Below are 27,165 nucleotides of genomic sequence, written 5' to 3' on the forward strand. Positions count from 1 at the left end.
TCAAAATTAAATGATAAATCTCAAGCTGGAGAAATAAGAGCACTATCATATTCAATATATGATATAACAAATTGCTGAAATGTAAAAGAAGGTATAATGACTTTTGAATAAATCTTTAAATCTTCTCATAACTATTTAAATTTAAAAATGAGCAAAATTCATGAAAAAGCAAGATTTATCAGAAGAATTCAGTATCCAGAGAATCCAGATGTGTAATGACCTCTGCAGATCAACGGGAACTGTGACTGTGGAGCTTTGAAAGCAAAATTCAGAAGAAACGGAAGTGTTGTTGGAATTATTGACGTGTTTTTGTTAGATTTATTCCAGTCCAAAGAAGATTTGACCCTGGCAGAAGCTATTCACATTGCAGTGAAAGCAGAATCTAGACAAATCCTAGGAGAAGATGGACAACCTTACCACAGGAGAACAACTTTAAGGTACAAACACTCTACAGTTACACATGACAAACCAACACAAAAAGAGGTCAGACAGCAAATACCAAGAGTCAGCGTCAGCTCTGTAGAACAAGCAAAACGGGCACGATTAGTGCTCAGCTGTTATAAAAGAATGATGCATGTGTAAAGCTGTAGGTCACTTACAAAAGTAAGATACAATCTCAGAGCACCAAAGATGATGATTGTAGGTGGAATTGCAGTTAGATAGGGTAGTGAAGAAGGTGTTTGGTATGCTTGCCTTTTATTGGTCACTGCATTGAATATAGGAGTTGGGAGGTTGTGTGTGTCTGTGCATGAGATTGGTTAGGCCACTTTTGGAATATGATGTTCATTTCTGGTCTCCCTGCCATGGAAAAGATGTTGTGAAACTTGAAAAAGTTCAGAAAAGATTCATAAGGATGTTTCCAGTGTTGAATGATTTGAGCTGTAGGGTGAGGCTGAATATTTTCCCTGGAACGTCAGAGGCTGAGGGGCTAAGGGCATTGTGAGTCACCTACTGCACATGGAGTATGGTGGTACAAGGCAGCAGCTCACCACCACCTTCTCAAGGGCAACTAGGGATGGGCAATAAATGTTGGCTAACCAGTGACACCACATCCCACAAGTGAATAAATAAAAATTAGCAAGGATACCAGCGGCATTCTGAGGGAAATTTGGTAAATCAGCTGACGTACATTTCACACAGGCTGTTTATATTTACAAACACAGAAACTGATGGAAAAACTCAGCAGTGCAGAGAAACAGTCTGGAGACCCTTTGTCAGAATTGCACGTAGCTGGGAAAGACTGAAATTTACACTGATCACAGGATAGGGGGCAGTGGGGCTGGTGAATAGAGTACATGGAGATGGTGCCCAGAAAGAGAGAAAAAATGGATAGGGGAGAAGATTGCTGATGATAAGCTGAAAGAAAGATAAATGCTGAGTAGGTGCTAATGAGAAGTGAAAGTGGTTAGCAATGCTGGAGCAACTATTACAAGACTGTTCCGAGGGGTGTGGGGAATGATAATAAACATAGAGGAGGGTGTTCACTCTTGGAAATTGTTAAACTCAATCTTGAGCCCTGAAAGTTGTAAGGCATCTTGGCAGAAGAGGGGGTGTTGTTCCTGCAGCTTGAATTCAGCTTCACTAGAGCACTGCTGCAGGGCTGAGACACGTGTTAGCATGGGAACACGGTGGTGTGTGGAAATGGCAGACTACTGGAAGCTCAGTCACTTTTACGAACAGAAGTTAGATGTTCAGCAAAATGGTCACCCAGTCTTTGATTTGTCTCTGCAAAATAGAGACCAGATTGTGAGTAGTGAATACCTGGAAGATGAAGCTGTTTATATTAATGTCCATCTCGTTACTTTCAAGTGTGACACAGATCAAGTGTCAGGATAGGATTGGAAGCCACGGATTTTTATAGAACTCAAAGCCCCAAAACCCAGGGATATGAGTACTGTGAACTAAAAACCAATCCTCAGCACAGACACACTTTGCAGTGAGGGGGTTCATTCAACAATTGCAACAGACTGTGTACAGTTAACAAAATGGATAACAAAACATGATCACAACGCTGCATGGTAACTGTTATTGTGTGATATGATGAAGGCACTGGATCATTAATAGTGATACAGGACAACCAACACTGGACCATTTAAGAAATTGAGAATGGCACTATTGAAAACAAATGGCTCCTGACAATGGCCGTTGCAGAACCCTATTCACTTGTGTCAAGAAAGGAGAAAAGAGTTTGCATGCCCACCAACTAAAACTACAGAGCTAATTATCTTGTTAAATAAAGCTTTACTCAATCTGATGATGTCAAACACGGTTTTGAGTGAAGGCAGTGAGTCTGCTCCAGCCTTTGCAGAGAGCAGATGTATTCTATACAGCATCCAGTTGTCCTTACTAAAGTTATCTGACTCATTAATATGGTTATACGTATTGCTATCATGCAGTACATCATCCTATTAATAAAGAACAGTGTTTTGTTGTAAAGACTCGACTGTGGTGTACCCTTTACCTGATCACTGTAAAGACCATAGACAAATTACAGACAAAGGACAATTGGTAGCAGTGAACTATCTGGCATGGTGGCTCAGTGGTTAGCACTGCAGCCTCACAGCACCAGGGACCCGTGTTTGATTCCAGCCTTGGGCAACTGTCTGTGCGGTGTTTGCACATTCTCCCCGTGTCTGCATGGGTTTTCTCCGGGTGCTCCGGTTTCTTCCCACAGTCCAAAGATGTGCAGGCTGGGTGAATTGGCCATGCTAAATGGCCAACATGGCTAAATGGCTGGCCAACAGAAGACCGCGAGTGGTAGTAGAAGGAAAATATTCTGCCTGGAAGTCAGTGGTGAGTGGTGTTCCACAGGGCTCTGTCCTTGGGCCTCTACTGTTTGTAATTTTTATTAATGACTTGGATTAGGGGATTGAAGGATGGGTCAGCAAGTTTGCAGACGACACAAAGGTCGGTGGTGTCGTTGACAGTATAGAGGGCTGTTGTAGGCTGCAGCGGGACATTGACAGGATGCAGAGATGGGCTGAGAGGTGGCAGATGGAGTTCAACCTGGATAAATGCGAGGTGATGCATTTTGGAAGGTCGAATTTGAAAGCTGAGTATAGGATTAAGGATAGGATTCTTGGCAGTGTGGAGGAACAGAGGGATCTTGGTGTGCAGATACATAGATCCCTTAAAATGGCCACCCAAGTGGACAGGGTTGTTAAGAAAGCATATGGTGGTTTGGCTTTCATTAACAGGGGGATTGAGTTTAAGAGTCGTGAGATCTTGTTGCAGCTCTATAAAACTTTCGTTAGACCGCACTTGGAATACTGCGTCCAGTTCTGGTCGCCGTATTATAGGAAAGATGTGGATGCTTTGGAGAGGGTTCAGAGGAGGTTTACCAGGATGCTGCCTGGACTGGAGGGCTTATCTTATGAAGAGAGGTTGACTGAGCTCGGTCTCTTTTCATTGGAGAAAAGGAGGAGGAGAGGGGACCTAATTGAGGTATACACGATAATGAGAGGCATAGATAGAGTTGATAGCCAGAGACTATTTCCCAGGGCAGAAATGGCTAGCACGAGGGGTCTTAGTTTTAAGGTGGTTGGAGGAAAGTATAGAGGGGATGTCAGAGGCGGGTTCTTTACACAGAGTTGTGAGAGCATGGAATGCGTTGCCAGGAGCAGTTGTGGAAGCAAGGTCATTGGGGTCATTTAAGAGACTGCTGGACATACATATGGTCACAGAAATTTGAGGGTGTATACATGAGGATCAATGGTTGGCACAACATTGTGGGCTGAAGGGCCTGTTCTGTGCTGTACTGTTCTATGTTCTATGTTCTAAATTGCCCGTAGTGTTCAGGGGTGTGTGGGTTCTTGGGGGATGGGTTTGGGTGGGATGATCCAAAGGGCAGTGTGGACTTTTTGGGCCAAAGGGCCTGTTTCGACACTGTAGGGAATCTAATCTCAAATGGCTCTGACTGTGAATTTCATACTGGCAGGTTTGGCAGTTACCAGGAGGCTCTAAGTCTCAATGGTGGCAATTAAGCTTATACTGCTGTAGACAGATCAAATTGGGAGCAGCCTTTTATCTTCTGGTCATTCACGCCTGTTCACAGAATCATAGAATTTTTACTGTGCATGAGGAGGCTACTCAGCCCATCATGCTTGTACTGGCTCTTCATACAAGCATCATTACCTGGGGCCAATCTGCTGCTTGTTCCTCACATCCCTGCACATTACTTCTATCCTATTAATCATCCAATAACCTCTTGAAGGCCTCAAGTGAACCTGCCTCCACCACATTTCCAGGCAGTTCATTCCAACCCTTACCTGAGTGTTTATAGTTCATTTAATACGCTTCTGTACTCTGCAATGCATTCATGTTGTTCCTATAATTCAGCACCCACAACTGTATACAGTACTGCAGCTGAGACCTAACAAGTGTCTTGTACAAGTTCAACAACACTTCCTTGTTCTTGTACTCCATGCCATATTAACGAAGCTGAGGACTCTGTCTGCTTTATTAACAACTCTCTCCACCTGTCCTGCCACTTTCAATGATTTGTGCACACGTACACCCAGGTCCGTCTGCTCCTGCACCCTCTTTAGAATTTGTACCCCTTTTTTCCAACTTTCAATATTTTCCAACCAAAGTGCATTACCTCACTTCTCTGTATTGTACCTTCTTTGCCCACTCCACCATCATTGGAACTGTCCCCTGTACAGCAAGATCCAGATCATTAATATAAATCAGGAAAAACAAGGATCCCAAATACCAGTGAAGAAAATACATTACCACCCTGATGCTGATAAACAAGAGAAGTGGGCAAAAATGCCCACTTTGTAATCAGTTTGGATGTGCCAGGTTATTCAAAACCACTGAAATGGTGTACGTATCTTCCCTCACATTCAGGTCAGAGGCCAATCTCCCTGTCAGCACATCAGATGTCCAATCAAATGGTTAGACTCTTCATTACAGGGTCATGCTGAGAAAATACTCAGCTAAAACTTTCCAATATGGCAGAAATGGGCAACAAACTAATTACAGAAGAAGCAGCCTGAATGTAGCTGATTTATAAGAGTTCTAAAAGCACTGGGAACAATGGGTTATGTCATCGCTTGTTTTAAAGAATTCACCAGACTACTGATCTGATTGAAGGAATGACACTGAGAAAGAAGTGAAATTCACTCACAGAAAATTAGGTGGATCCACAATCCATTAGGTTCCCATTTTTTAGACTAGATGCTTTAAACTCAATGACGTTGTAATGTATATTAATCTAATTTGAATCAGATGTAAACACTACTTCCCAGAGCAAAAACACTAGTTATAGGTTCAAAGCATATAGCATCTCAGACAGCACCAGGATCGGCAGGTTTAAGTTTCTGTTCGAAATGTAAGCTCTTATTAGGTCATTACTGATGAACATCTCGCTGAAACACTTCAGTTTAAATTGGACCCATAGGCTTTGTTTCTGAGGCACTAGGCTGCTCTATAAATGTTCAATGTAGTGCACAGGAAGATCTTCTATATGTCAAACAGGAGATACCATGAACTTAGAGCTGGAGCAGTGAATACAATGAACAAAGAACAAAAAAAATTATCGTACAGGAACAGACCCTTCGGCCCTCCAGGCCTGCGCCAATCCGAGTCCTCTATCTAAACCTGTCACCTATTTTCCAAAGATCTGTATCCCTTTGCTCCCTGCCCATTCGTGTATCTGTCTAGATGCATCTTAAAAGATGCTATCATGCCCACCTTTACCACCTCCGCTGGCAACGTGTTCCAGGCACCCACCACCATCTGTATAAAGAAATTTCCATGCATATTTCCCTTAAACTTTTCCCCTCTCACCTTGACATCGTGACCCCTAGTAATTGAGCCCTCCACTCTGGGGGGGAAAAAGCTTCTTGCTATCCACCCTGTCTATACACCTCATGATTTTGTAGCCCTCAATCAGGTCCCCCCTCAACCTCCATCTTTCTAATGTAAATAATCCTAATCTACTCGACCTCTCTTCATAGCTAGCGCCCTTCGTACCTGGCAACATCCTGGTGAATCTCCTCTGCACCCTTTTCAGAGGATCCACATCCTTTTGATAATGTGGCAACCAGAACTGTACACCGTACTCCAAATGTGGTTGAACCAAAGTCCTGTACAACTGTAACATGACCTGCCAACTCTTGTACTCAATACCCCGTCCAATGAATGAAAGCATGCCGTATGCCTCCTTGACCACTGTTTGACCTGCATTGCCACCTTCAGGGTACAATGGACCTAAACACCCAGATCTCTCTGTGCATCAGTTTTCTCCAGCACTTTTCCATTTACTGTATAGTTCGCTCTTGAATTGGATCTTCCAAAATGCATCAGTATACTTCCTTTTTCCTCTTTACTAGTCTCACAATTTCACCTGCCATCAATGGTTCCCTAAGCACGCCCTTTCTATCCCTCCTTTTCCCAGGGACATGTCTGTCCTGCCCTCTAAACAACCTCTCTTTAAAAGCTTCCCGCATATCAAATGTGGATTTACCCTCAAATGGCTGATCCCAATCGACATTCCCCAGGTCCTGCTAAATTTTGCTACAGTTGGCCTTTCCCCAGTTTAACACTCTTCCTTTAGGACCACTCATCTTTGTGCATGAGTATTTCAAAAATTATGGAATTGTGATCATTATTCCCAAAGTAATCCCCTACTGAAACTTCAACCACTTGGCCGGGCTCATTCCCCAACACCAGGTTCAGTCAGGCCTCTTCCCGAGTTGGACTATTTACGTATTGCTCTATAAAACCCTCCTGGATGCTCCTTACGAATTCTGCTTCATCTCAGCCCCAAACTCTAAGTGAATCCCAGTCAATGTTGGGAAAATTAAAATCTCCCATCATCACCACGCTGTTGCTCCTGCATCTTTCCACAATCCGTCTATGTATTTGTACCTCTATCTCACGCTTGCTGTTGGCAGGCAAGTAGTACAGCCCCAACATTGTTATGCACCCTTCCTATAGATCTTCACCATCTTGAGTAAGGGGTCTAATGCCCAGATCATCTCCCCATTGGGTTCCCTGAGACATGCCAGCTGCCATTACACTCGCAACTAACATCGAGCAGAAGAAATAGATTATTAAATGCTCAGAACAGATACAATCCTGGTCACTGCCACTCCTGAGATTCCCAGAGTTCAGGACCTGGCCTTCAGCTTGTGATTCCCACCCTCCAATCACACCCAAGGCCTAATGCCTGGTGTTGCTCACATAGCACCATTTAGCCCATTCTGGGAGGATGGAAGTGGTCTCTTCTGAACGAACCATGGTCCCAATCAACATCTCTACTCTCTCCCTAGATGCTAATAGCCTTGCCCCACATTTTCTGCTTTGCTTTCAGATTTCCAACATGGACTTTATTTTGCTGCTTGATTTTTGATTGGTTGATTTTGAATTTGATTGCTTGGTTCAAAACATCCTGATTTATAAAACTTGATTCAAATATTAAATAAAAACTGAAAGAACTGCAACATTGTAAATCAGGGAAAAAAAACAGAAGTTGCTAGGAAAGTTCAGCACGTCTGGCAGCATCTGTGAAACAAAATCAAAATTAAAATTTCGAGTCCGGTGACCCTTCCTCAGACCTGATGGTAGCTAGGAAAGTGTCGGTTTATATGCGGAAGATAGGATCGGGGGAATGGGTAAGGAGTAAACAAAAGGTACAGATAGAACTTAAAGAGAGAGAACAGCAGCTGGATAGACAAAGGAGTTGATAATGATCTGGCTAGGAGAGTGAACAGCTGTTAATGGGGACTGTTAATGACTAACAATAATCTGGGTATTGGCATCTGTGATAACAAGGCCTGGTGTATACAGTAGGGGGCTAGGACATGGGAGAGTTTAAACCCTAAAATGATTGAACTGCAGGGTCCCCAAGCAGAAAATGAGGTGTTGTTCTTCCAGCTTGCATTGAGATATATTGGAACACAACAGCAAGCCTAAGACAGAGATAGTAGGAACTGCAGATGCTGGAGAATCTGAGATAAAAGGGTGTAGAGAAGGGTCTAGGCCCGAAACGTTAGCCTTCCTACTCCTCTGATGCTGCTTGGCCTGCTGTGTTCATCCAGCTCTGCACCTTGTTATGTAAGACAGAGATGTTGGCCAGGGAACAGAGTGGTGTGTTAAAGAGACAGGCAGCAGGAAGCTCGGGGTCTTTTTGCAGACACAACATGGATGTTTTGCGAAGCTGTCACCCACTCTATGCTTCATTTCCCCAATGTAGAGGAGACCACATTGTGAGCCGTGCATGCAGTAGACTAGATTGTGTGAAGTGCAGATAAAGTGCTGGTTCACCTGGAAGGTATGTTTGGGCCCTCGGATTCTGAGGAGGGAGGAGGTAATGAGCAATTGTTGCACCTTTGACAGTTGCAGGGGAAGGTGCTCTGAGGCTGTGGGGAAGGTGTTGGGAGTGAAGGAAGAGTAGACCAAGATGTCCTGGAGGGGACAGTGTCTGCAGAAGGCAGACAAGGGAGGGGAGGGGAATATGTGTCTGGTGGTGGCACCTCGCTGGAGATGGTGGAAGTAGCATTTGATGATCTTCTGACTGGATGATGGTGGGACAAGGACAAGGAGAACCCTATCATTGTTGTGGGAGGGAAGGGAAGGGATGAGGGCGGAAGTATGGGAGATGGGTTGGACCCGGTTGAAGCCCCTGTCAAAAACAATGCTGGGGAATCCTTGGTTGAGGAAGAAGGTAAACATTTCACATGCTCCCTTTTTGAAGTTGGCGTCATCACAAGTGGTGGCGATGGAAGAACTGAGAGAATGGGATGGAGTCTTTTACAGGAAGTTGGGTGCGAGGATGTATAGTCCAGGTGGCTATGTACATCGGCGGGTTTATATTGGATATTATTTCTATCCCCAGAAATGGAAACACAAATGTCAAAGAAGGGAAAGGGGGGAATCAGAGATAGTCCAGGTGGAAGTGAGGGCAGGGTGAAAATTGGAAGTGAAATTTATGAACTTTTCCAGTTCCAGGAGAGAGAGGGAAGCAACACCGATGATATCATCGCTATACCGGAGAAAGAATTGTGGGAGTGGGCCAGAATAGGAGTGGAACAAAGCATGTCCCATGTACTCTACAAAGGGACAGGCATAACTGGGGCCTGTGCAGGTACTCATGGCCACCCATCTGACCTGAAGAAAATGAGAGGAGTTAAAAGAAAAGTCATTGAGGGTGAGGATGAGCTCTGCCAAGCGGAGGAGGGCGGAGATGGGTGGAGACGGTTCAGGTCTTTGCTCCAGGAATAAGCTAAGACCCTCTGTGTGGGCAATGCATGTGTAAAAGAATCTCCTGAACATGGTAAAGAGGAGGTAGCTAGAGCCAGCAAACTGAAAATTCTGAAACTAGAGTGAAGCATCAGTGGAATCATGAATGTATGTGGGCAGGGACTGGACCGAGGAGAGAAGACTTAGTCAAGGTAGGAAGAGGTGAACTCTGTGAGCAAGGAGCAGGCTGAAACAATGGGTCTGTCCAGACAGTCCTGTTTGTGGATTTTGGAAGGAGGTAGAGAGAGAGCTGTGTGGGGCCGGAGACTATCAGCTTAGAGGCAGTGATGGGAGATCATTGGGTGAAATGAGATCAGTTACCATAGTAGTTACAACGGTGTGATGTGCCATGGTGGGGTCATGTTCCAGCTGAAGGTATGAGGAGAAATCTAGGAGCTCGCGTTCAGCATCTGCAAGGCAGAGGCCAGTATGCCAGACTGCAACAGCACCACTCTTACCAGCAGGCTTAATGACGAAGTCAGGGTTAGATCTAAGTGCACACAGAGTGTAGTCAGTTTGGAGCGAGACAGGTTGGATTGGGTGAGGGGGTGCAGAGAAATTGAGGCAACCAATATCACATCGACAGTTCTCAATGAACAGATTGAGTGCAGGTAAATCGCCAGAGGGAGGGGTCCAGGTGAAGACAGAGTTTTGGAGGTGGTTGAAGTGATCTATGGGATGGGGAGCGGACTCTTGTCCAAAGAAATGGGCTCAGAGGTGAAGATGACGGAAGAAGAGTTTGACGTCATGTCGTGCCCGAAACTCATTAAGGTGGTGGACACATAGGGATAAAGCTGAGGCCTTTGCTGAGTACAGAATGTTCAACATCAGAGAGTGGAAGGTTAGGAGGGATGGTAAATACCCGACAGGAGGTGAGGGAGGGGATGGTGTCAGAGGAAACCGCATCGCATGACTCTGGCTCAGAGCTCCACCCCTCCACTGTAACACATCATCCTCTGGCTATACAACAACTCAGATATACCCACAGCCCTCTGGAACCTTCCTCTCCTCTGACTCCATCCCTTCCCACAAACCCACCTCCTGTCAGGTATTCATCAGCCCTCCCAACCCTCCGTCCTCTGATGCTAAATGTTCCGTACTCAGCAAAGACCTCAGCTTTATCCCGCTGTGTCCCCACCTAATCGAATTTCAAACATGATGACAAACTCTTCTTCTGCTGTTGTCACCTCTGTGCTCATTTCCTTGGATGAGAATCCCCTCCCTGCCCCACAGATGGTGTGGTGATGGCCTAGTGGTATAATTGCTGGACTGTTGATCCAGTGACCCAGATAATGTTCTGGGGACCCAGGTTTGAATCCTGCCACAGCAGATGGTGGAATTTGAAATTTTAAAAAAATCTGTAAGTCTAATGTTGACCATGATTCCATCGTTGATTGTCAGAAAAAAACCCAACTTTATGGAAGGAAACTGCTGTCCTTACTTGGTCTGGCCTACATGTGACTCCAGACCCAAAGCATTGTGGTTAACTCTTAACTGCCCTCTGGGCACTTAGGTTTGGGCAATAAATGCTGCCTAGCCAGTGACACCCTCATCCTGTGAATGAATAAAAGAAAAGGCCCTTTCGCCCAGTTCCAACACAACTTCCACAGCCTCATCATTTATGATGAATAGCCACTGGACTTGAAACTCATTAACTCCGCTTTCTTTCCCACAAATGTTGCCAGACCTGCTGATTTCCACTAGCAGTTGTGTTTTTGTTTCAGAACTCCAGCATCTGCATTTCTTTGTTTCAATTCAGTGTTTTCTTTGTTAGGGATGGAACCTGACAGATGCAGCAAACTTGTCCCACATTAAACAAGCTCACAGACTGATGGCAACTGTCGTGACATGGGCACAAACAGGCACAACTCACAGTTGCCCTGTGCAAACCTTTGTGGGAAGCTCTGAGATGCATGCACTTTGTAGCTTGTGATCAAAGGTCACCAAGCTGATAACTCAGGGTTCTCAAAAGTTGTAGCTCCTTTACTATTTGAAATGTGAACCTTGGCAGTTATGGATAGCAGTGCCACTGTGATGCCAACAGAGCCACATTGGTCACCACAGACATCAACTGCAGATGAGTATCTGATGCAGATGGCTGGTACCGTACCTACTGTGTGACAGCCCTCTGCAATGGGAACCTTACAATGCCAGCTCAGAGAGGGGCATGAGGCATTGAGCAGAAAGTTGTACATACCCTGGTGGAGCACAGCAGATCATTCATCCACTTGTGGTTACAGAGCCAGGTTCTCTTGAGGTACCCACAAGCATTGACATCCGTAACAGCCTCTACCAGGCTTATCTGTCAGTCGGGATGGCCTCTGGCCTCAGGGGAACCTCTAGGGAGACATTGTTAATGAGTGGCACTCCTTTGTGCCTACTGTCTGACAGCTCTGGGGCTGGCTTGGTGATGGTCAGAGATTGAGTGATGCTCTGAAGTTGTAAAGAGTGAAGTTCTGCCTGGGGGCCTTTAAATATAGAGCCTGATGTCTGAGCCCAGAAGGTCCCAGCGGGGTGGGGTGGGAGAGGTTGTAGGGAGGACAGAACCTTTGGCATTTTACCTGCACATGCATATGTAATAAACAGTAAATCAAGGAAACCCCACAGTGCAGAGACAGGCCATTCAACCCAATGAGTCCACACCAACTCTCTGAAGAGCATTCAACCCAGACTCACCCACCTAATCTATCCCTGTATTTCCCATGGCTAATCCACTTAACCTACTCATCCATGGACACTATGGGTAATTTAGCACAGCCAATCCACCTAACCTATGCATCTTTGGACTATGGGAGGAAACCAGAGCACCTATAGAAAACTCACATATATGAGGTGAACACACAAACTCCACACAGTCACCCAAGGCTGGAATTGAACCTGGGCCCCTGGCACAGTGAGGTAGCAGTGCTAACCACTGAGGCACTTTGCCACCTTAAAGTTGAAGTACTGCTCATTTTTAGTTCCATCTCCATAATTACTTTCAAGATAACTCCCAAATTTCCATCCCTGAAAGCAGACACAGAAACATTTGCCAGCACTCCATTGCAATATTGAGGGAGTCCAACACTGTTGATGGTATGATCTTGCAGAATGCTGAGGTACGGATAGATCTATGTTATTCACTTAACATTAGTCTGCAGGTGCAAGAAATGATTAGGAAAACAGATGGAATATTGATGTTATTGCAAGGGGAATGGTAAATAAAACTCAGGATGTTTTGCATTTTTGGTAGAGCATATAGGCTACATATGGAGACCAGTTTACAGTCCTGGTTTCTTTATTTAAGTAAGGATGTAATGCCTGTGGAATACTCTGCAACAAAAGCAATTGAGGCCAAAACACTGAACATTTTCAAGAAGATGTTGGATATTGTTCTTAGTGTTAAATGAATCAGAGGCTGAGGAGGAGAAGTCTTTCTACAAGTCTTTACATTTTGTTTTTTTGTGGTAAGTAAGATGATTTACAAGTTTCTGTTCCACTTACAGTCTATGTAATAGTTGGCCTTGCTGCCTCTGTGTAATCTTCTGATGGTTTGCTTGTTGTTTAGTAATCTTTTCTAAGTTCTTAAAGTCAATGGAAAATGGCAATTTACATTTGACATATGGATGGGCCAAAAATGGGCTCCCAATTAAAATAACTTCCCAAGATTAAAGCACAAAATATTGGAATGTAGATGGATGTGCAGGAAGCTGAGAAAGGAGCCCGAGGTGTTGTGTAATAGATCAAAAAGCATATGTAGATTTTGCATGTCCTATTGTTGCCCCACTGTGAAACCTTCCAGTGTTGGGCTCACTAAAGAGCCGTGTGCAGGCCAGCTCTTACATCGCTGAATGTAAAGGGATTCTTGAAAAATGCAGCAAAAAGTTGTGTGGCTGAAGATTTTAGCCTTGTACTCAACAGGTCATGTTCAAGATTGCCAAATTGTTTGATTAGTTGGCTGACATATTGATGTGGATAAAGAAATGGAGAACTGTAGGCTCTCCATGTTTTGGGGTAATGCAAACAGTATTTATATTTGTATTTGTTTAAAGTGAATGAACGCCTGTGTATAAATCTATGTCACCTACAGGAAGCTTACAAATTATTGTTCCACTCAGGATTATTCAGTAGGTGTTGCCAATTGTGGAGTCACATTAAATAGAAGAGATTTAAAGTTTTTCAAGCATATATTAGTTTTGATGACAATCTAGTACAAGCTATTCGACTTGATCAGCCAATCGCTGTGAAGTATGGTCTAAGTACCTGGCATCACACTGGCACTGAAATTCATTCACAACATTGTTCAATTGTGTTGTCCACAATAATGAAAAGTACCCCTTGTGTAGCCACTCTCTCATGACAGAATACTTGTGGCAACTCGTTGAAAGAGCTAGCCATTATACTCATTTCATTTCTCTGAGTTCTGCCTATTCCACTGTTCTTTTCTCTAGAATTTCTGGAGTACTTTTTTTCAGTAAATGGTAGGATTCTCTGGAAATTCAATGGTGTTCATTCAGTTAGCCTCAATTCTCAGGACTTCACCATTGATCTTCCTGATGTAACCCATGACCTCACCACAATCATGCATTTGTAGAAATGTTATTTTTTATTCATTCTCATGATGTGGACATTGCTGGCTGAGCCTGGATTTATTGTCCATCCCTGATTGCCCAGAGGGCAGTCATTGCTGTGGGTCTGGAGTCTCATGTAGGCAAGACCAGGAATTTTCTTACCTAAAGGACATTTAATGTTCCTGTGCTGTAATTTTCTTTGTTCTTTAAATAGATGACAGGTTAGATAGAGGATCTCGATCGGCGCAGGCTAGGAGGGCCAAAGGGCCTGTTCCTGTGCTGTAATTTTCTTTGTTCTTTGTTCTTAGTGAACTAGGTAGGATTTCTAACAATTGACAATGGTTTCATGGTCAGCATTAGACTCTTAATTCCAGATTTTTATTAAATTCAAATTCCATCATCTGCCATGGCAGATTTCAAACCAGGTCCCCAGAACATTGTCTGGGTGGATAGTTTAGCAATAACACCTCTAGGTCATCAACTTCCCATTGTTTTCCATCATGGCACACAATATGTCCTCAATCCATTTTCACAAATCAACTTTCATCTCTCCATTGGGTAGATGTCTTTTCTGCCTCCCTCTCAATTCATTCCTCGATTCTCGGGAGCTTACTATTAACCCTCCTGGTATGACCCCTGACCTCTCAACAATCATGTTTGGTTTAGCATTTGTTTCAGGCGGGCTTCACAAGATGCTGTCACCCAGTGAGGCCAAAAGCATCACTCGGAGTGGGCATAGTAATTGTAATGAGGTCAGGCAAGTGGACCTCACAGAATACAAATTCCCTGGTTGGGGCTGTCAGTCTGGTCCAATCAGGGAACTCTGGCTGACAGATAAGGAGCATCAGACAGGGGCACTCTTTAGGCACAGCGGTAGTATCTTTACACTGTGGACTGAGACACTTGGGCCCAAGTCCCATCAGATGTGTTTAAAAAATCTCTGAACAGCTTGTTTAGGAAAAACAGGTTAAATTTAAAAAAATATAATAAAGTGTGAAGCTGGATGAACACAGCAGGCCAAGCAGCATCTCAGGAGCACAAAAGCTGACGTTTCAGGCCTTGACCCTTCATCAGAGCTCTGATGAAGGGTCTAGGCCCGAAACGTCAGCTTTTGTGCTCCTGAGATGCTGCTTGGCCTGCTGTGTTCATCTAGCTTCACACTTTATTATCTTGCATTCTCCAGCATCTGCAGTTCCCATTACCTCTAAATTTAAAAAAAATGTCAGGCACCCTGTTGATTCTGAGGCCATGAGGGACATGGATCAGTTTCAAGGTCTCTCCACCTATAAATAGTGATTTGGTGATGGGAAAGCAGCCTCTGTGCAGTTATTTCAGGTAGAGCTGGAGACTCTCTTTCTAAAGTTGGTTCCAGAGCCCTGGCCTAAGATCAATATTCATTAACGGATAGCTTTTAACAGTAAGTGAATAGGCAAAATAGATTTGCTGAATTTTTGCTTCATGTAACCAGAATCTAATTATATCTATTTTCACTTCTCTAGAACATTGCCAGTAAATGCTGCAGAGAGTAATTCTCTGAGTCACTGAGGCAGTTCATAGAGCGCTGTCGTCTGTTGGAAAAAAAAATCTAAGATTGCTTCAGACAATAAATGCAAACTGGAAGTGAGAAGTGAGGGAGAGAAGGGGTGTGGAAGGCAAACTACCTGATCAGTCAGGCTCAGGAGAACACCAGGCAACAGCTCAGCGTGTAGTCTGCAGAGTAAAAGCCACCTTCACAACACTTTGGAGAAGATTGACAACTTTATTATCAACCTAAAATGGAGGGGATTTACATCAGACACATCGAGGTGCTAGGATTTGAGAAAAGATTTGTCCCAAACCAACATTACGTGAGTAACAGTGTCACTTCAATATTCCTGCATTAGCTCATCAGTCTTAGTTTTGCTTTCAAAATTAATCCGATCAGTTGGTGCTGAATTAATTGGTATTCCAGGGAAACCTAGAAAGTTGGAAATCAGCAATATGTTTAGGATGAGCAGTCGATGTGCTGACAAACTCTGACAGACTGCCTGCTGCAGCATTCAGCAATTATCCAATTAAACAGGTTGATTACAAATGTGAACATGACTGATATTTGTCAGGGTCAAATCTGTTCCTAGGTTCAAACCCAAGACAAAGTTTTTAAAGAAAGCAATCGTTGGTGGCTGCCAAGGCAACTCATTTGTAGAATTCTTGAGAAAGAGGAAAGAATTAGAGTGTAATTACAGAGCATTTGGAAATAAATATTATAATAAACGCTTATATATTCAACACATTCTTAAGTAATATCTTGTTTCTTGAATACTTGAAGATTGTAGCAGTGAACATGTGAAATGGCTTATCAATTTTATAACTGTGTTTGTCTTCCTTCTGACCCAGTAATCTAATCTCTCACTGTCCATTCCCTTTAATATCCCACCTAAACTAATTCCACCTCCACCTCACTCACGCACTCTGCAACACCCCACCCAGTCTAATCCCACTCTGGCCCTCATTCCCTGCACCCTTTAATATTACCACACAGCCTAGTCCCACTCTCTCTATCACTGCCCATGCCCTTTAATATCTCACCAAGTCTAATTCCCCTCTCCTCCTTACTCCCTGCACATTTTAATATCACACCCAGTCTAATCCCTCTCTCCCCCTCACTCCATGCACCCTTTAATATACCACACAGCCTAGTCCCACTCTCTCTATCACTGCCCACGCCCTTTAATAGCCCATCCAGCCTAATCCCACTTGCCTTCTCCAACACTACATGCTTTAACATCTCACCCGATCCAATCCCATTTTCTCCTACTTCTTGCCACACCCATTAGTATTCTATTTGAAGAATCAATCTACTTTCTTATAAATATTGATAGTTTCTGTTCCAGTGGTGCTGTTTAGTTCGAGAGAGTTAGACACAAAGGGAAGTAGCTATTCAATAATCCACCTCAATACTATTTGGCTTTATTGACAAAAATCTATTGCCCTTACATGTGGAAATGGTAAATCAGCAGGAGTGCTGTGCACTTCCTGTTCCTTTAATGCGTAAAATTACTTCCTGATTTCATTCCTAAACTGGTTAGCTTGAACTTAGTTGGAAATTCAAACCACTCTTTCAATAAAGAAATGTTTCTAATCCCCCAACTAATTACTTTGAGAAAATATATTGAATTCATGTCTTTGCAATTTCACTGACTTTCAGAAATGGCCAATAACTATTTATCTTGTAAATGATTCATAAACCAGTATCTCTGTTAACCATTTCAATTCCACAGTAAAGTCTTAATTTGGAGCAAGGCGATGGTATAGTGATAGTTTTACGAGACTATTAATGCAGAGACCCAGATAATGTTCTCGGTCCCAGCTTTGAATCCTGCCACTGCAAATGGTGAAGTTTGAATTCAAGAGGGGCCCTCTTCTGGTGCGTTGGTAGTGCCCCTACCCATGGTTAAGGTGGTTTTGGTTCAAATCCCACCTGCTCCCAAGGATGTGTAATAACACATCTGAAAGGGTTGATTAGAAAAATAGGTTAAACAATATGCCACTGAAATTGCATAATAGCCTCATGTTTTTTATTCATTCATGGGATGTGCTGCCCTTGCCCTTCTAGATGATAGTGATCACGGACTTGGGAGATGCTGACAGAGGAGCCTTGTTGAATTAATGGAGTGAATATCATAGATGATTTATTATTGCCACAGTGTGCTGTGAGAAGGGACTGATAATTTGTGGATGTAATGCCAGTCAAACAGACTGCTATGTCCTGGATGGTGTTAAGCTTTTCAAGTGTTGTTGGAGTGGCATCCATCCAGACAAGTGGGGAGCATTCCATTACACTCCTGACTTGACCCTTGCCAATGGTGGCCAGGCTTTGGGGAGTCACAAAATGAGCTCACCACAGTATTCCTAGCCTCTGACCTGCTCTTGCAGCTACTGTGTTTGTGTAGCAAGTCCAATTCAGTTTCTGGTGAGTGGTTACCCCCAGGATGTTGGTAGTGGGGGATTCATCTGAGGTAATACCACTGTGTCAAAGGGCAGTCATTAAATCCTGTCTTGCTGGAGATGGTCATTACCTGGCATTTGTCTGGCCTTGCTTATTTGCATTGATGCCTTTAGTCAAAGAGTCACAGAGCCATTGAGTTCTACAGCATGGAAACAGACCCTTTGGTCCAACTCATCCATGCCGACCCGATATCCTAAATTAATCTAGCCCCATTTGGCAGCATTTGGCCCATATCCCTCTAAACCCTTCCTATCCATATACCCATCCAGATGCCTTTCAAGTGTTGTAATTGTAGCAGTCTCCACCACTTCCACTGACAGCTTGTTCCATACACGCACCACCTTCTGTGTGAAAATGTTGCCCCTTAGGTCCATTTTAAATCTTTCCCTTTTCACCTTAAATCTACGCCCTCTAGTTATGGTCTCCGTTCCCCTGGGCAAAAGACCTTAGCTATTCACACTATCTCTGCCCCCAATGACTTGTAAACTTCGATAAATATATATCAACCCTCAGCCTCTGTTACTCCAAGAAAAACAGCCCCAACCTATTCAGCCTCTCCCTGTAGCTCAAACCTTCCAACCCTGGCAACGTTCTTGTAAATCTTTCCTGATTGCTTTCACGTTTCATAATATTCTCCCTATAGCAGGGAGACCAGATTTGAACACTGTATTCCAAAAGTGGCCTAGCCAACTGCAACATGACCTCCCAACTCCTATACTCAATGCACTGACCAATAAAGACAAGCATACCAAATGCCTTCTTCATATCCTGTCTACCTGTGACTCCATTTTCAAGGAACAATGAACCTGCACTCCAAGGTCCCTTTGTTCAGCAACACACCCTGGACCTTACCAATAAGTGTATAAGTCCTGCCCTGATTTGCCTTTCCAAATTGCTGCACCTCACATTTATCTAAACTAAACTCCCTCCACTACTCCTTGGCCCATTGGCTCATCTGACCAAGATCCTGTTGTATCCTGAGGTAACCTTCGCTGCCCACTACACCACCAATTGTATATCATCGGCAAACTTACCAACCATATGTCCTATGTTCACATCCAAATCTGTACATAAATGACAAAAAGCAGTGGACCCAGCAACAATCCTTATGGCATACTGCTGGTCATAGACCTCCACTATTACCCTCTGCCTCCTATCTTCAAACCTGATCTAAATGACCAGTCTCAAAATGGCTAGTTCTCCCTGTATTCCATGTGATCTAACCTTGCTACCACGTGGAACCTTGGTAAATGCTTTACTGAAGTCCAGCCAGACTCTGCCTTCACCAGTCCTCTTCGTTACTTCTTCAAAAACCTCAGTCAAGTTAGTGAGTCGTGATTTCCCACTCTCAAAGCCAGATTGACTATCCCCAATCAGTCCTTGCCTTTTCAAATATATTATTTAGTGACTCCTTTGATTTCATATCAAGTGCTCTCGAACTTCTACTCCATTTTAAAGACACACAAATGAAGGTCAATTTTCTTTCCAACTATAATCTTCAATGTAGATGATATCACGCAGTTCTATCTGGGGCTGTCTACCTATCTGGCCATTCTGTTCAACTAGCTTTGCTGTCAGCCACATATATTGATGTATTTCCTCAAGTCTTCCACCTAGATTGGTAGAAGATGACGAGTGATGTCCTGGTGGAAACTGTGTTGGGGCTTCAATTATTCACAATATTCATTAATGACTCCGATAATGGTGCAAAAAGTCAAGTATCCAAATTTGCTGATGACATTGCAGGCTTACAGGGTTGATACCTGGACTGCAGAAGTTAAGAGGCTTAGACAAATTAGGTATTTATTCACTAGAATTTTAGAAGGTTAGGGGATGATCTAATTGAGTTCCTCAGGATAATAACAGGAAAAGACAGGGCAGATAAAGTTAAACTATTTCCACTGGTTGAAGGTTCTATAATCAGGGACATAGCCTAAGAATTAGGGCCAGGCCATTCATGAGAGATGTTAGAAAGCACTTATATGTGCAAAGGGTAGTGGAGGTTTGGAACTCTCTTCCTCAAATGGAGCTCCATGCTAATTCTATTGTTATATTTAAATCTGGAGATAGATAGATTTTTATTAATCAAGGGTATGAAGGGATAGGGGCCCAAAGCAGACATAGAGAGTTGAGCAATGATCTCATTGATCTCATTGAATGATGGAATAGGCTTGTGGAGCTGAATGGTCGACTCCTGTTTCCATGTTCCTGCTGTCTGCCCATCTCCCTGTCCATGTGTTCAGCCTTCCTCCAATTCCACAAGATATTATCTTTGCCTAAATTCTCCTGCAAAAAACCTCATCTGATATTTTTTAAAAATCTACACAAACCAAACATCATGCTTCCTCTCCGCTACATCTTCAGCAGTTTCTGTGGAGTTTCTCACTCGGTTACAGATATTTCACTTTCTAATTCTCTTGCTGACCTCAGTTCCTCATTCTTGGCTCTTAGCCTCCCTGCATCTGTTAATTTGATCTTACTTTGTCATAGTTGCAATTTTTGCTTCCCACATCCTCATTTCTGTGCTTTTACAATATTTACCCCTTTAGATTTTCTACAATTTCTTTGCATCTTCTCCCTAAGCTATCAAGGCAATTGATCCCAGTCATGGTTCACATTTTATTTTGCACCTCCCTGAACTCTCACTGTTTATTAAATAGAAAGAATTCTATTAGCTTGTTTGTTTTACTGTGGTGCTTCTCCTCTGAAGATGCTGTACAGTTAGTGAAAGGGCTTATAGCCTGATTAACCGTCTAATACACCACAATCTAAACACACCTTCCCTGCCATGGTGTGGAGGTACTGGGGTGGACAAAGTCAGAAGTCACATGACACCAGGTTGCAGTCCAGTGCACCTGACGAAGGAGCTCTGCTCCGAAAGCTGGTGATTTCAAATACACCCTTTGGGCTATAACCTGATATCGTGTGACTTTTCACTCACTCCTTCCCTGCATATAACAATCCTTACTGCCGCCAACAGAATTATTTTTTCCAATATGACAGGAGAATTTTGTTCATTTCCATTACCCATCAGTTCAATGTATTCAGGCCTCCAGCAGCACTCGGTGACAGTAAGGCACAAGGACATATGAAATAGCAGCAAGAGTAGGCCATTCAGTCTCTCAAACCTGCCCTGCCATTCAATGAGAACATGACTGACCATCCCCAGGCCTCAACTCCTTCTGTGTGCCAGCTTCTCATAGCCCTCAACTCCCCTATATTTTAAAAATCTTTAAATACCCAGTGATCAAGCCTCTGCAGCTCTCTGGAGAACAGAATTCCAGACAGTCACTACCCTTTGGGAGAAGAAATCCCTTCCCATCTCAGTTTTAAATAAACGCCCATTTTCTCTGTAACTATATCCATCACTGGGAGAAACATTTCCTCAACATTCTTCCCCTCCACTCCCACGTTCTTTCCCTCTCCCACCACAGTCACATCCTCCCCTTCCCCCTACCCCATCACATTCTCCACCTTCCTGTCCCCAACCACAATCACCCCTTCCCTACTAGACCTCCTAACTTACAGTCTCTCCCTCCCCCTCCCAAACACACTCCCCTTCCCTGATCACTGTCTTCCCCTGCTTCTCTGTCTATAGACTCCCCTCCACGGTTCCAACCAAAGGTTGATACAAGGACAGATGCCTAGGGGATACTTCTACCTGCTCAAAAGATGAATGGAAGGTCGGGAAGAGACAGAGTAGAAGCAGGATGGACTACAAGCTTTGTGTCATTGATCCAATAAAAGCTTAAGGAAGATTATGCACGTAAAATAAATCTGGCCCTTAAGGGACAGCTACAGAAACACCAGCTTAAGCTCAATGTAATGCTAAAAACAAATGCTACACCAGGAAAATCAGGTGAAGATACACTGTGGACACAATGAGGAGCTTCTCATGAGATAGTCTTTTCGGAAATAAATGCTGGCAATGATGTTGTAGTGAAGAGGCTTGAACAAGGCAAAGAGGAAACTAACCAACATCTGAATCAGCAGGTGGAAGATATCCAGGCTTCAGAGGAAAGAGCCACAAGTTTAAAAAAACGCCTGGACAGTTATTATAGCAGGTTATGATGAAGAAAATATACTGGACCAGTAGAGGCCTTCTGTTAGTCAAGTATTCAGTGGGTTTCATGTGGTCTGTCTTGTGATATGTCGTTTACCTCTATTTCACAAAGAAGTGTGAAATAGAACCCAGGGCATATTGTGAGAAAGTGGGTGTCCATGTAATTAGCCAGCGGTAAGTGTAGAGGACTAAGTAGCGTATACTGTTGGCAGTTACTATCTTAAACTTGACATGTCCTTTCATGTCGGATCAGCGTAGAATGTAAATGCAATAGTTAGTGAGTGGGCAGAGAACTGTTATGAGGTGCCCCTTCCTGTAGAACTGACCATTTCCTTTCTGTTTTAGGTCTACATGCTGATGGTGAAATGGAGTGACTTGACAGAAAAGCTCATCTACAGGAGATTCTCTGAAATCTATGATTTTCATGTAAGTTTTTCATTCTGTGTCAATGATTCCAGAAAGATGAAGTTGAGAAATGACCATTCGACCATCACAACGATGACAACATGATTTGTTGATCTACTTTAGAAATACATTTGAACTACCAGAATGCTACACCCACTGGTTTTAAGAGTTACACAAGACAAAGATAACATCAAATCAACCTTGGCAAAACCTCACTGTTGAAGAGTTGAGATCTGATTGACTCTATTGTAGAATACTTGCGTTTTGAACTAATAGGACAGTCTTGTTTTCTGCCACTAATTGCCCCATTATCTTGAATAGCTGAAGCTCAGAATTGGAAAATTCAAAGTTGCCAGCTCAATTAGCTACTGGAAGTTTGTTGAATGGGGATTTTAGGGACAGAGGAATCAAAAATGGTCCCTCAGATGTGTCCTCACCTTCAATTTGAACATGTGACCTGTCTCCATGTGCCTGCCTTTGGCACATGCCCTTGAATACACAGGGTTCACAAGAACTGTCAATCTCAGAGTTCACCTTTGCCATTGTTCTCTCATCCTTTTGTTCTTTGTGGCAGTGAATCGAGAACTCCCACCACTCTTTGAGGTGAAAGTGTTTCCCAGTTTCACTCATGAAAGGTTTGATGCTCCTTGGCCCTAGACCCCCCAGTGTTGGAAATAGCTTATCTCCATCTATCAACAGCTTCAAGACTTCAATGTAAGAGTCACTTAACCTTCTAAGCTCCAGGGGATACTAATCTAACTTATTTAATCTTTCCTCATAATTTGATCCTTTGAAGTCGTCTTATCATTTGAGTAAAAACTGCTCTCCCTTTAAGGCCAAGACCTACCTCCCGAGGTATGGTGACCACAACTTCCTACGGTAACTCCAGCTGGGATTTGTGCAGCTGAAATGTTTGCTATTCCTTTAGATATGTAGTCATTCTATTAGCCGTTCTAATTATTTTCCAAACCCATTCATGGCACTTTACTGATCTATTTAGCTGGACCCCAGTAACTTTGTGGTCCTCCATTGTTTCTACCCTTTCACCATTCAGAAACGTCTCTGATCTAGCCTTGTTAAGTCTGAATGACCTCACACTTCCTTACACTGAATATGGTTGCCAGTTTTGCCCACTTCCTTACTCTATCAGTATCCCCTTGTGGTTTTAAGCTCCCATCCACACTGCTAACAATACCATCCAGTGTTTGGGTCGTTGCCACATTTGGACATGTGGCGTTCTACCCCTTCATTCAATACATCAAAGAGTAAAGCTGCATCACAGCTTCTTGTGGGATACCATTGGTTATATCCTGCTCACTATTTTATCTGTCTCCAATTGGCTAGCTCTCCTTGGATCCCCTGTGATCTAACCTCCCTAGCCAGTCTACCATGTGGAACCTTGTCAAACACCTTGCTGAAGGCCACGTGGACAACATCTACTGCTCTGCCTTCATCCATCTTCTTTGTTACGTCTTCAAAAACCTCAGTCAAGTTCTCTTGCTTTTTGCTGTTTCCCACACATTAAAGTTAAAATTAAGTGCCAACCAGATGCTGCGGGATTGGAGGGGTGGGGTGGAAACGTTTCATTCATGACAATGTAATATGTGTGAGTGGCCTGTTATAGAACCATCTGCACAAACAGGGAGACTGCATCTTGACCACTATTAACTATATTAACACTATTAACTATGTTATAAGAACATGTTGAGAGCATTAAGAAGCATGAGTATCTTTAAATTTAAATGGCATTTGCCTACATTTATATTACAATAATTTCTTTATTCATCAGTGTAATTCGCTGAAACTGTCTTATCGTTGGCACACATTGATGGATACAATGAAGTTAAAGACAGTTATTATTGTGGAAGAAATGATTTTTTTTTACTCACTGTTTATTGAATGTTTACATTAGTGCCCTGTGTTATAGCCACCACTCAATGGGACCTGGCTGAACTGGCTGACTCAGTAGAATGGTTAGTAAATTTGCAGATTAAACCAAAATTGGTGGCACAGCAGACAGCAAAGAAGGTCACCTCTGAGGACAATGGGACATTGACCAGATGTGCTGATAGGCCAAGGAATGGCAGATGGAGGTTACTTGAGGTAAATGAGCTATATTTTGGTGGGACAAATCAGGGCAGGACTTATACCTTTAACGGTAAAGTCCAAGAGAGTGTTGTTGAACAAAAGAGACCTTGGACTGCAGGTGCATAGTTCCTTGAAAGTGGAGTCACAGTAGATTTTTAGTACACTTGTCTTTATTGGTCAGTGCGTTGAGTATAGGAGTTGGGAGGCCATGTTGCAGTTCTACATTGGTTAGGCTACTTTTGGAGTACCGCATGCAATTCTGATCTCCCTGCTACAGGAAAGATGTTAAATTTGAGAGTTCAGAAAAGATTTTAAAAAATGTTACCAGGGTTGGAGGGTTTGAGCTAAAGGGAGAGGCTGAGTAGGCTGGGGCCGTTTTCCCTGGAGCATCAGAAGCTGAGGGGTCTTCTTACAGATGCTTACAAAATCACAAGGGGAATGTTTAGGGTGAATAGACAAGGTCTTTTCCCCAGCGTTGTGGATTCCAAAACTAAAGGGCATCAGTTTAAGGTGAGATGGGAAATATTTAAAAGGGTTCTAAGGGACAATTTTTTTTCACACAGTGGGTGGTGCGTGAATGGAATGAGCTGCCAGAGAAAGTGGTGGAGGCTGGTACAATTACAACATTTAAGAGGCATCCAGATGGGTATATTTATAGGAAGGGTTTAGATGAATATGGACTGAATGCTTGCAAATGGGACTAGATTTAGGATATCTGGTGGGCATGGACAATTTAGACAGAAGATCTGTTTCCATGCTGTACATCTCTATAATTCTATAAATCCCTCCTCTGCAATGTAAAGGGTACTGCCTGCGATCACTCTGTGGGAATAATTGAAATGTTGTAGCTGAACTCAAAACCCTGTGAGGACTCTGTAGTTAACACCCTGTGGTTCATGCCCAATTAGATAGTACTGACTCGGAGTCTGTTTAAATCCTCACCAATAACAGTTTATCCCTTAAGAAACTTTGTGCCAGGCAACACATCAGCGTGTCCATCTCGCATCTCGCATAGAACTTATCCCAATGTCTAGGAATCTAGGGTCCAAGATCTTCCTAAACCACTTCCTTAGCCAATTATTGATCTGCTTTATCTGCTTATTTCTATACTGACTCATGCATGTGACTGAGAGTTATCTGTGTGATGTGGGTTTTGACTCCAGAAGGTGTTTGTACCTGATGTGGCAATGTTTCATTATGCCCTATAACAAGATAACTAGACATTGGTAACATGGTATTGAAAGATCCACAGATTTATGAAGTAATAAAAGAGCTAGGAGCAATTCAGCTCCTCCAGCCTGATCTGTCAGTTAATACAGTCAAAACTGACTTCATCTCAGCCTCAACTTCTCTTTCCTGCCCACTCCCTATAACCTTTCAACACATTACTAATAAGAAAAGTCTGTCTATGTCCTCCTTAAATTTATTCGGTGTCCAAATATCCAATGCACACTGGAGGAGTGAATTCCACAGATTTACAACCCTTTGAGAAAAGTAATTTTTCCTCATCTCTGGTTTAAATCTGCCATCCTTTGTTCTAAAAACTTGACCTCTAGCTCTAGATTGCCCCAAACATGGGAACACAGCTACCACCTCAAAAACCTTTAGCATTTTACCTTGTCAAAAACCTTTAGCATCTTATATACCTCAACTAGATCTCCTCTCATTCTTCTGAACTCTAGAGAGTAAAGAAATAAGCTGCTCAACCTCTCCTCATTGAGTCAAGCCGTTCATCTTTGGAATTAAGCTGGTGAATCTCATCTGAGTGGTCTCCAATGCAATGTTTATTACAGCTCACTGATAACACAACTATTACTTTCGCAGTCATACGTGATATTGTGAGTATATCTCTTAAAGATAATATGACTCACAATGCACCTAAATGAACTGCAGTATTTCAGGAAGGCAGCTCACCTCCATCTTCACAAAGGCAACTAAGAAAAGGCATTAAATTCTGTCCCAGCCAATGATGCCATGAATAATAATTAAAAATGTAGGTTACTACTTTGGAGGTATACTTGCTAGTTTCCTACCTAGCACCCTAAATTCTCACTGCAGGGTGACATGCCTCTTTCTGCTTCTGTTCATGTGAACTGTGACAACTGGCTGCTCACTCTCCCTTTCAGGCTTCTTTGTCTGAAACTGCTCCATGATACCCCTGACCCTAGCTCTGGGAGCACAACACACTATATCTGGATTGATGTTTGTGGCTGAGGAAACATTGATCTTTTCCCTAATCTGTCCAGTCTGTTATCATTAAGACTCTTCCGGTCTGTTTGTGCTGGAGTGGAACCATCACTGATCAGTTTTCAGAACTGAACACCGGTTGGAGACTGAGGTGCACTCAGAAGATTCCAACACTGTCTACCTCTCTCTACTTGACTTCCTGATGGTCATCCATTCCCTATCTCCATGCATACTCTTAAGCGGTGTGGTGACAACATCTCTAAATGTTCTAACCACAAAATTCTCAACCTCATGGATGCAGTGCCATTAATGTCAAGTTCCAAAATCTAAAGAAACTAATAGCACTTCCTGCACAAATGGCAAATTCCCACAGACCTTAGAATGTCGAATATACAGATTGGAACAGCCCAGCTATTCCTCTATCTGTTAGATAATAAACCACACTCCAATACTACTTACAATTACTAATTTTAATAAACTTTACTATTTAAAGATGAAAAAGAAGACTTGCTGGCTGCACTTCCCTTCTGTTAAATAGGACATTTTAACTGAAAGATTTGCTTAAAACTTATAATGCTTTTAATCTCCAAGCAGTTTAGACTTACTCCCTAACAATCTGAGAATGAAAGCAGCAG

At 43.0% G+C, this 27,165-nt stretch overlaps 1 protein-coding gene across 1 annotated transcript in view; it reads left to right on the plus strand.

Moving 5' to 3' along the window:
- The first annotated feature begins 233 nt into the window (after positions 1-233).
- The window catches only part of ncf1 (neutrophil cytosolic factor 1), a 68,763-nt gene continuing 41,831 nt past the window's right edge, over positions 234-27,165 (plus strand). The window contains exons 1-3 of the mRNA XM_048557467.2: positions 234-437; positions 15,299-15,646; positions 22,196-22,276. Coding sequence (XP_048413424.1) covers positions 15,575-15,646; positions 22,196-22,276 — 153 coding nt within the window. The 5' untranslated portion in view covers positions 234-437; positions 15,299-15,574. The remainder of the gene's footprint in view (positions 438-15,298; positions 15,647-22,195; positions 22,277-27,165) is intronic.

The sequence above is a fragment of the Stegostoma tigrinum genome, chromosome 27 (genome assembly GCF_030684315.1).
Source record: "Stegostoma tigrinum isolate sSteTig4 chromosome 27, sSteTig4.hap1, whole genome shotgun sequence".
Classification (NCBI taxonomy): Eukaryota; Metazoa; Chordata; class Chondrichthyes; order Orectolobiformes; family Stegostomatidae; genus Stegostoma; species Stegostoma tigrinum.